This window comes from Entelurus aequoreus, linkage group LG02 (assembly GCF_033978785.1).
Source record: "Entelurus aequoreus isolate RoL-2023_Sb linkage group LG02, RoL_Eaeq_v1.1, whole genome shotgun sequence".
Lineage (NCBI taxonomy): Eukaryota > Metazoa > Chordata > Actinopteri > Syngnathiformes > Syngnathidae > Entelurus > Entelurus aequoreus.
Window position 1 is genome coordinate 6,227,350 of NC_084732.1, and position 11,274 is coordinate 6,238,623.

The 11,274-nt window shown below is 38.3% G+C and overlaps 1 protein-coding gene across 1 annotated transcript in view; it reads right to left on the reverse strand.

The window, feature by feature from the left end:
• kif13ba (kinesin family member 13Ba) overlaps positions 1-11,055 on the reverse strand; it is a 174,917-nt gene extending 163,862 nt beyond the window's left edge. The window contains exon 1 of the mRNA XM_062020844.1: positions 10,337-11,055. Coding sequence (XP_061876828.1) covers positions 10,337-10,406 — 70 coding nt within the window. The 5' untranslated portion in view covers positions 10,407-11,055. The remainder of the gene's footprint in view (positions 1-10,336) is intronic.
• Positions 11,056-11,274: the final 219 nt, after the last annotated feature.

An 11,274-nucleotide genomic window follows, 5' to 3' on the forward strand; every position in this document is an offset into this window, starting at 1 on the left:
AATGTGTCACGGGCCAATAAAAAACCCCTTTGGACTGGTAATGTGTCTTAAGGTGAACTACTTTGTTACTTTGGCTTGCATGACAGCCTGCAAAATGTGCACAGAAATGTTACTTGTACTTGCAATTATTTTTTTCCCCAGCCAAAAATGCGAATAAAACTGATTATGTAAGGAAAAAACAACAACAACGACGCAGGATGCTAGTTAAGTGTTGCCAACAGCTGCTGGGGGACCACAGATGAGACTTTTTAAAGACCGGGACGGCCCCTCTTTAAATCACATGGGCACGATGCACTGCGGCGACTGGCCAGCTGCCAGAGCGGGCGTCACGTGACGTCCAGGAGGCGTCAGCTGGAGCGGTGAGTCAATGCGTCTAGACGTTCCAGCAGTGGATCTGTCACAGCCACTCTGGCCTTAAATCAAGCCGGGTGGCAGGCGGCCATGAGGGGAGCTTCACGACAGCACCGACTTTTTCCTCATTAGGCCACGTCTAATTGTCACTTCATTGGCAGGAAATCACTGGGTTATTATTTATTTACATCAAATCGTGTGTTGTCGTGCTACTGTTTTTTTCTAAATTGAAGTCATAAAATATATCTCTTGCCAGTTAAGCTTAGTCATTGTCTATTTAAAAAAACTAACCCCTGTTTTGTTTGTGTTCAGGCCAGGCGGGTATTTTTATTAAAATCTAAGAATACTATGAAGAAAAAAAAAGAGCAAAGAGGTACATTATTGACTTTAATAACACAAGCTACCATGCAGGCTCTTTTTCTCCTTTAAAGCAGTCATTGCTCAAAATAATAATGAATCAAAATCAGTGTTGTTGAAAATTATTGACCTATTTAAAGGCCTACTGTAACCCACTACTACCAACCACGCAGTCTATAGTTTATATATCAAGCAGTGTTTCCCATAAACTGCCAAGATACCTGTGGCGGTGGGGGCGTGGCTATGGGCGTGGACACCATGACATCATCGAGTAATTTGCATAATTTACTACAATGATTTGATTTTCTCTAAAAAGGCTCAAAAAATGTATACTTACTAATTAATAACAGTTTTGTTTTAAACGTCCTTCCATCCATCCATTTTACAATATAATTACAACACTTTATGTACATATTTATATACAGATTTGAACAATAAGTTATTCACTGAAATATATTTATTAATTGTGGTTCTTACAAAAAATATATGTTATAAAATATCAAAGCTAAAATGTCTCAAAGCTCTGCCCCTTTAAATAGTGCACACTAAATAATTTAAATTTAGCCTACTACTACAACCATATTATTTACCAGCAACATAAAGCGAAACAGAGGCAGAGGTGTCCTGCCACAGTCAGTAACAAATAAACAGAAAACAGTAGTGGTGGTAGATAGACACAGAGCTTCATCAAACATCTGATCCACTGAACAAAGAGCTCCAAAAATCTTGAACTTTAGACTGCCATCAGTTTTACACCCTACACTTAACCATGTGTTTCCTACTGCCTGCAGACTTTGCACCCTTTGTTATATACACATGTTGTGTTTCTAATATAAATACATTTAATAAAGTCAAATACAAATAAGGCAACAAGAGAAGTATCCTGCACTTCTCTTTTGTAAAGTAAATCTGAACAGCCGATATGGGCATCTACATCAACTATATCAGTGGTCCCCAACCACCGACCGATTGGTACCGGGCCGCACAAGAAATTTAAAAAAAAAATATATATATATATATTTTATTTTTATTTTTATGAAATCAACATAAAAATCACAATATATGCATTATATATCAATATAGATCAATACAGTCTGCAGGGATACAGTCCGTAAGCACACATGATTGTATTTATTTATGTAAAAAATAAAAAAATAAAAAAATTTAATACACCCCCCCACCCCCACCGGTCCGTGGGACAAATTTTCAAGCTTTGACCGGTCCGCAGCTACAAAAAGGTTGGGGACCACTGAACTATATGATTTGCCTGAGAAGCTGGAGAGGACAAAAAAATAAAAAAATAAAAAATAAACAATTTTTTTAAAATTTAAATTTTAAATTTTTAATATATGTTTTATTTGTGGCGGACGTAATTCTTTCGTGGCGGGCCGCCACAAATAAATGAATGTGTGGGAAACACTGCAATGATGAAATCTTAACATTGCAACACATGCCAATACGGCCGGGTTAGATTAGTAAAGTGCAATTTTAAATTTCCCGCGAAATATCCTGCTGAAAACGTCTCGGTATGATGACGTTAGCGTGTGACGTCACGGGTTGTAGCGGACATTTTGGGACAGCATTGTGGCCAGCTATAAAGTCGTCTGTTTTCATCGCAAAATTCCACAGTATTCTGGACATCTGTGTTGGTGAATCTTTTGCAATTTGTTCAATGAACAATGGAGACAGCAAAGAAGAAAGCTGTAGGTGGGAAGCGGTGTATTAGCGGCCGGCTGCAGCAACACAAACACGTAGCGGCTACGTCGTAGCCGGTGTTTCATTGTTTACATTCCCGAACGATGACAGTCAAGCTTTACCATTGGCCTGTGGAGAACTGGGACAACATAGACTCCTACCAGGAGGACTTTGAGTTGGATACACATGCTTGTGGAGATGGGACAACAGAGACTCTTACCAGGAGGACTTTGAGTTGGATACGCGCTACCGTGAGTACGCAGCTGCGGCTTCCAAACATTTGATCGCTTGCCCGTACGTGCGTGCCGCTATGTGCATGTCACGTACGTAACTTTGGGGGAATATATGTGCTGTATGAACTTTGGGGAAGTGAACGGTACGTTGGGCTGTGGGATTGAGTGTGTTGTGCGGGTGTTTGATTTGTATTGGCGGGTTATATGGACGGGAGGGGGGAGGTGTTTATGTGGGATTAATTTGTGGCATATTAAATATAAGCCTGGTTGTGTTGTGGCTAATAGAGTATATATATGTATTGTGTTTATTTACTGTTTTAGTCATTCCCAGCTGAATATCAGGTCCCACCCGCCTCTCACAGCATCTTCCAGTGTTTCCCACACATTCATTTATTTGCGGCCACAAATATTATTTTTTTTTATTTTTTTTTGTCCTGTCTAGCTTTTTAGGCAAATCATAGTTGATGTAGATGCCCGTATCGGCTGTTCAGATTTACTTTACAAAAGAGAAGTGTAGGATCAATATTTTTGGAGCTCTTTGTTCAGTGGATCAGATGTTTGATGAAGCTTTGTGTCTATCTACCACCACTACTGTTTTCTGTTTGTTACTGACTGTGGCAGGACACCTCTGCCTCTGTTTCACTTTATGTTGCTGGTAAATAATATGGTTGTAGTAGTAGGCTAAAGTTAAATGATTTAGTATGCACTAATTAAAGGGGCAGAGCTTTAAGAGACATTTTAGCTTTTGTATTTTTATAAGATATATTTTTTGTAAGAACCACAATTAATAAATATATTACAGTGAATAACTTATTGTTCAAACCTGTATATAAATATGTACATAAAGTGTTGTAATTATATTGTAAAATGGATGGATGGATGGACGTTTAAAACAAAACTGTTATTAATTAGTAAGTATACATTTTTTTTAGCCTTTTTAGAGAAAATCATATCATTGTAGTAAATTATGCAAATTAATCGATGATGTCATGGTAACCACGCCCATAGCCACGCCCCCACCACCACAGGTATCTTGGCAGTTTATGGGAAACACTGTCGTCCCTATCTAAATCGCTTCCACTGCCCTCTAGTCCTTCACTCTCACTTTCCTCATCCACAAATCTTTCATCCTCGCTCAAATTAATGGGGAAATCGTCGCTTTCTCGGTCCGAATCGCTCTCGCTGCTTGTGGCCATGATTGTAAACAATGTGCAGATGTGAGGCGCTCCACAACCTGTGACGTCGCGCTACTTCCGGTACAGGCAAGGCTTTTTTATCAGCGACCAAAAGTTGCGAACTTTATCGTCGATGTTCTCTACTAAATCCTTTCAGCAAAAATATGGCAATATCGCAAAATGATCAAGTATGACACATAGAATGGACCTGCTATCCCCGTTTAAATAAGAAAATCTCATTTCAGTAGGCCTTCAAATAAATGATAAATGGGGTATACTTGTATAGCGCTTTTCTACCTTCAATCAATCAATCAATCAATGTTTATTTATATAGCCCTAAATCACAAGTGTCTCAAAGGGCTGCACAAGCCACTACGACAATCCTCGGTTCAGAGCCCAATTCAAGGTACTCGAAGCGCTTTGACACTATTTCCACATTCACCCATTCACACACACATTCACACACTGACGGGGGGAGCTGCCATGCAAAGCCCTAACCACGACTCATCAGGAGCAAGGGTGAAGTGTCTTGCTCAAGGACACAACGGACGTGACGAGGTTGGTAGAAGGTGGGGATTGAACCAGGAACCCTCAGGTTCCACTCTCCCAACTGCGCCCGATTAGTTGTCCCGATACCAATATTTTGGTACCGGTACCAAAATGTATTTTGATACTTTTTAATACTTTTCTAAAAAAAAAGGGACAACAAAAAACGTCATTATTGGCTTCATTTTAACAACAAATCTTAGGGTACATTAAACACATGTTTCTTATTGCAAGTTTGTCCTTAAATAAGATAGTGAACATACTAGACAACTTGTCTTTTAGTAGTCCTAATTAGTCTGCTGACGTATGCAGTAACATATTGTGTCAGTTGTATTCTATTATTTTGCCAAAATTATGAAGGACAAGCTGTAAAAATGGATTATTAATCTACTTGTTCATTTACTGTTAGAATCTGCTGACTTTCTCTTTTTTAACATCTTCTATCTACACTTCTGTTAAAATGTAATAATCACTTATTCTTCTGTTGTTTTGATACTTTACATTAGTTTTGGATGATACCACAAACCTCGGTATCGATCCGATACCAAGTAGGTAAAGGATCATACATTGGTCATAATTTAAGTTCTCGTGTGTCCAGGGACGTATTTCCTGAGTGTATGAATATATTATGAATTAAAAAACATTTTAAAAAATATTTTGTGATGATAAAAAATATAGATGTAATCATAGTAGTACCGACTAGATACGCTCTTGTACTTGGTATCATTACAGTGGATGTCAGGTGTAGGTCCACTCATGGCATTTGTTTACATTGTGACGCCGGTGAGCGTGTAGTGAAGAATGTTTTATTCCTCGTCCTGCAGGGATGATACTTGTAAGAAACTTACTTTATTTGTCGCCATGGAGACGAGGATTAGTGATTTAGAAGTAGCTAAAACACTGGATGTTAGCTAGCTAGCAATGTCTTAAAGCACCTCTTCCTGAGGGCGTTTCAGTGTTATAACTTCACCTTTATCGTTAGTTTTTAAGACAAAATGCGTCCGTTTTCCCTTTACTGTCCACACACTGTGTCTGCTTGTAAGTACTCCGTGTGCGTGCGCTGCCGAACATGCTCGTCTGCTCGTAAAACCATCAATATCAGACGTGACGACAACGTGCCGTCATGCCAGTAAAAAAAAATTTGGCGGACCGGTACTTTTCAAACGGAGTATAGTATTGTTTTTTAATCATTAGTACAACGATACTATACTAGTACCGGTATACCGTGCAATCCTACTTCACATCAAAAATTCAAATTTCAAATATTTTTGGTGGAATTATTGCATATTTTGTGTTTGCCATACAAAAAACAACTAACTAAGGGCATAAAACATATTAAAAAAAACATGAAAAAATAATAAAAACTTATAATACACAGATCAATCTGAAGTTTATATACATATGAAAGTAAAAAATATATATATGTTATGACTTATTGAGTTGAGCCCTATTGGATCCCCAATAATTTTAGATGGACTTATTTTTTTTAAACCGTCATTGCTCAAAAAAATAATGAATAAAAATCAATGTTGCTCAAATTGTTTTACCTATTTAAGGCTCAGATCAAAAATTCTAATTTCAAACATTCTTTGTGAAACTATTGCATATTTTGTGTGTTTGCCATACAAAAAACTATTTTTTTTCTTTCAAAAAGGGCATAAAACTAACATTAAAAAAAACATGAAAAAAATAATAAAAACCTATAATCGACAGATAAATCTGAAGTTGATAAACAGAGATAAGCGTTGAAAGTAAAAAAATATAAATAATAATATGTATATATATATGTATAGATATATATATATATTTAATAATATATATATATATATATATATATATATATATATATATATATATATATATATATATATATATATATATATATATATATATATATATATATATATAATATGGCTCAGGCAGCGTTGCTAACGTTGGCATTCTAACTCCAGGCTAGACTACTGCAACGCACTTCTTGTCTGTGGAACGCTCTCCCTGACCACCTGAGGGCACCGCAGACTGTGGATGCTTTTAAAAAAGGCTTAAAAACCCTTCTTTAAAAAAATAAAAAAAAGCCTTTTTTTAGATACATGCATACCAGTTCTAGCTATTAGGCTGTTCTAGTTTTTATTTTCATTTATTTTTATTATCTTTTTATTTTTTTTAATACACTGTAGCACTTTGATGTTGTTTATTCAATGTAAAGTGCTTTTTTTTACAAATAAAATCTATTATTATTATTATTATTATTTTCTATAACTTGGTACTTGACATATGCTAACTATTAGCATGCTAACATTAACATGCTAACTTATTTAGCCAATTTTACAGCCAAACACCTCAGTCATGTAACTTGGTACCTGACACATGTTAACTGTTAGCATGCTAACATTAACATGCTAACTTGTTTAGCCAATTTTACAGTCGAACACCTCAGAGTCATAACTTGGTACATGTCAACTATAAGCAGGCAAACTTTCTTTTTTTATTTCTTTTTTAGAAAATTTTACATGCGTACACATCCTAGTCATATGACTTGGTGCCTGACGCAATTTAACGGTTAGCATGCTAACGTTAAAATTCTAGCAAGCTAACATTAGCATGGTAACTTTTTCAGCCAATTTTACAGCCGAACACGTCAGAGTAACTTGGTACCTGACACATGTTAACTGTTAGAATGTTAATGTAAGGATGCTAACTTGTTTAGCCAATTTTACAGTCAAACACCTCAAAGTCATACTGTATGACTTGGTACACGTCAACTGTAAGCAGGCAAACTTTTCTTTTGTTAGAAAATTGTACATGTGTACACATCCTAGTCATATGACTTGGTACTTGGCGCAATTTAACTGTCAGCACGCTATTGTTAGCATTCTAGCAAACTAACATTAACATGGTAACTTTTTTTTGGCCAATTTTACAGCCAAAAACCTCAAATTCATAAATTGGTACCTGACGCATGTTAACGGTTAGTATGCTAATGTTACACATTCTAGCATACCAACAGTCAAATGCTAACTTTGTTTTTTTGTAGCTAATTTTGCAACCGAACCTATAACTTGGTATCTGTCACGTTACCTGTTAGCATGACAACGTGAGCATACTAGCATATTAACATTCGCACGCTAACTGTAAGCTGGCAAACTTTTTTTCCGTTAGAAAATTTTACATGCGTACGCATCTTAGCCATATGACTTGGTACTTGACGCAATTTAACTGTCAGCATGGTAACGTTAGCATTCTATATATATATATATATATATATATATATATATATATATATATATATATATATATATATATATATATATATATATATATATATATATATATAATATGGCTGAAAGCCACTACTACCGACCATGCAGTCTGATAGTTTATATATCAATGATGAAATCTTAACATTGCAACACATGCCAATACGGCCGGGTTACCGTATTTTCCGCACCATGAGCCGCACCTAAAAACCACAATTTTTCTCAAAAGCAGACAGTGCGGCTAATAACCCGGTGCGCCTTATATATGGATTAATATTAATATTTATTTTCATGAAGTTTAGGTCTCGCAACTACGGTAAACAGCCGCCATCCTTTTTCCCCGTAAAAGAGGAAGCGCTTCTTCTTCTACGGTAAGCAACCGCCCCCATAGAAGAGGAAGCGCTTCTTCTTCTACTGTAAGCAACCGCCAAGGTGAGCACCCGCCCCCGTAGAAGAAGCGCGCGGATATTACGTTTCATTTCATTTGTGTGTTTCTGTAAAGACCACAAAATGTCTCCTACTAAGAGACACGCGTACAAGGTTCCACTGACTTTTGATATTCATGTGAACCGCACTGTGGATACAACGGGAACACGTACGGTGAATATTCGCACCACAGGGAATGAGAAGTCGCCCTACTGTGGTTCTAGCTTGCCATGCTAACGGCCAGAAACTTCCACCCACGGTGATATTCAAAAGGAAGACCTTGCCAAAAGAGAACTTTCCAGCCGGCGTCATCATAAAAGCTAACTCGAAGGGATGGATGGATGAAGAAAAAATGAGCGAAGAGACCGGGTGACTTTTTTCACGCAGCTCCGTCCCTGTTGATCTACGACTGCATGCGCGTCCACATCACTGATGGTGTCAAAAAACAAGTGAAGCACACCGAAGAAGAAGAATTCGAGGGATTTGTGGATGAGTAATAACTTCAGAAAGTGAGCTTTAAATGTATATTTTGTGTGTTGTGTGACATTAACCTTCGAGCAACGTTGAGTTATTGATGTTGCTATTGCTCTGCACTATTTTGAGTGTTACTATTTTTGTGATTGCACATTTGCACATTACATTTTGGGAGTGAACAGAGTTGTTAGAACGCTGGTTTGTAATATATTATTAAAGTTTGACTGACCTATCTGACTGTTTTTTTGACATTCCCTTTAGCGTAGCGTAGGTGCGGCTAATAACACGGGGCGGCTAATAGGTAAACAAAGTTTTGAAATATGCCATTTATTGAAGGTGCGACTTACAACACGGGGCGGCTTATGGTGCGGAAAATACGGTAACTTATAAAGTGCAATTTTAAATTTCCCGCGAAACTTCCGGTTGAAAACGTCTATGTATGATGACGTATGCGCGTGACGTCAATGGTTGAAACGGAAGTATTCGAACACTATTGTATCCAATACAAAAAGCTCTGTTTTCATCCCAAAATTCCACAGTATTCTGGACATCTGTGTTGGTGAATCTTTTGCAATTTGTTTAATGAACAATGAAGACTGCAAAGAAGAAAGCTGTAGGTGGGATCGGTGTATTAGCGGCTGGCTGTAGCAACACAACCAGGAGGACTTTGACTTGGATAGCAGACGCGCTATCCGCTGCTAGCCGCCGACCGTATCGATGATCGGGTGAAGTCCTTCGTCGCTCCGTCGATCGCTGGAACGCAGGTGAGCACGGGTGTTGATGAGCAGATGAGGGCTGGCTGGCATAGGTGGATAGCTAATGTTTTTAGCATAGCTCTGTGAGGTCCCGTTGCTAAGTTAGCTTCAATGGCGTTGTTAGCAACAGCACTGTTAAGTTTCGCCAGGCTGGAAAGCATTAACCGTGTAGTTACATGTCCATGGTTTAATAGTATTGTTGATTTTCTGTCTATCCTTCCAGTCAGGGGTTTATTTCTTTTGTTTCTATCTGCAGTTAAGCCCGATGCTATCACGTTAGCTCCGTAGCTAAAGTGCTTCGCCGATGTATTGTCGTGGAGATAAAAGTCACTGTGAATGTCCATATCGCGTTGTCGACTCTCATTTTCAAGAGGATATAGTATCCGAGGTGGTTTAAAATACAAATCCGTGATCCACAATAGAAAAAGGAGAGAGTGTGGAATCCAATGAGCCAGCTTGTACCTAAGTTACGGTCAGAGCGAAAAAAATCTACGTCCTGCACTGCACTCTAGTCCTTCACTCTCACGTTCCTCATCCACAAATCTTTCATCCTCGCTCAAATTAATGGGGTAATCGTCGCTTTCTCGGTCCGAATCGCTCTCGCTGCTGGTGTAAACAATGGGGAAATGTGAGGAGCCTTTCAACCTGTGACGTCACGCTACTTCCGGTACAGGCAAGGCTTTTTTTTTATCAGCGACCAAAAGTTGCAAACTTTATCGTCGATGTTCTCTACTAAATCCTTTCAGCAAAAATATGGCAATATCGCGAAATGATCAAGTATGACACATAGAATGGATGTGCTATCCCCGTTTAAATAAAAAAAAAACCTTTCAGTAGGCCTTTAAGAACCTGCTGACGTCATCCATCCTTGACCATCATAACAACTCCAATATTGATAATATTGCAGCCAAGAAGACGCAAATCGACGTCAAAAACCACGCCGATGACCGCCGAACGTCCCCGTGAGAGCTTTACAGACGTCACGTGTTGTGATAGAATAACAAGTATGTCATATAAAAGAGGGCAAAAGTGTAATTGTTAGATAATCAAATGGAAGTGCGGCTTACCTCTCCGGTTCATGGGCCGAACACGAACCGCCACCTTGACGTTGGAGTCGTCCAGGCTGGGCTCCCCCATGATGACTCCTGATCAGCTCCTCGTCTTTAAAATCATCCAAAAAAAAAAGTAATAAATAATAATACTAGGAATAATTTAAAAAAAAAAAAAAAAAAAAAAAGCCTTTTTAGACTCGCCCAGTTCGGCTCCATAGACCGGGCATGTCTAGCGTGGGAAAAAAAACCTCACGGTTTTTATCCTCTTCTGCTTATATTCCACGTGCATTTAAATCCACGGAGGCTGACAATAAAAAGGAAAAAAAACGTGAAAAATATTGACTTTCACGGAGGTGACACGCGAAAAAAAACAAACATGCTAACCAGCTAATTTGCCCAAACGAGCTGCTGGAATGCGGTCATTGTCGCTCACTTCCTAACGGTTTCCACCGCGTAACATCTCCGGGCGGGAGACGCTTTTGGCTCGACGTGCCGTGCCGACGTCATCCCGGAGGTAGTCGCCGGTAAACGACACGTAACGGCGGCGGAAAAAGAGGGGGGGGAAAAAACGCCCAGTGATGGTCCACAGCCTTCCCAATAATGTCTGTCCGCACTAGTGTCTCCTCCGGCTAGGCCAACTTCCGCTATAACACTTCCGGCTTTCACAATAAAAGCAACTGTTACATAGCTAAATTAAAGACACTATAGGATAAATGTGACACTCACTGTTGATAATTAACCTTTTCACTTACCTCAACTCTTTTTTTCTTTGTTGTTGTTGTTGCTGTTGTTTTTATTCACTGACACTTCTCTGCATGTTTGGGATTTTTATTTTTGTAGGACGGGGGTGTTATTATGTTACTTTTATTATTTTTCTGTAATTTTTTTAAAAAAAATTTTTTAAATTTGGACCAAAAAAAAGTATCTGTTTTCTCAGTACCTGTATTATGATT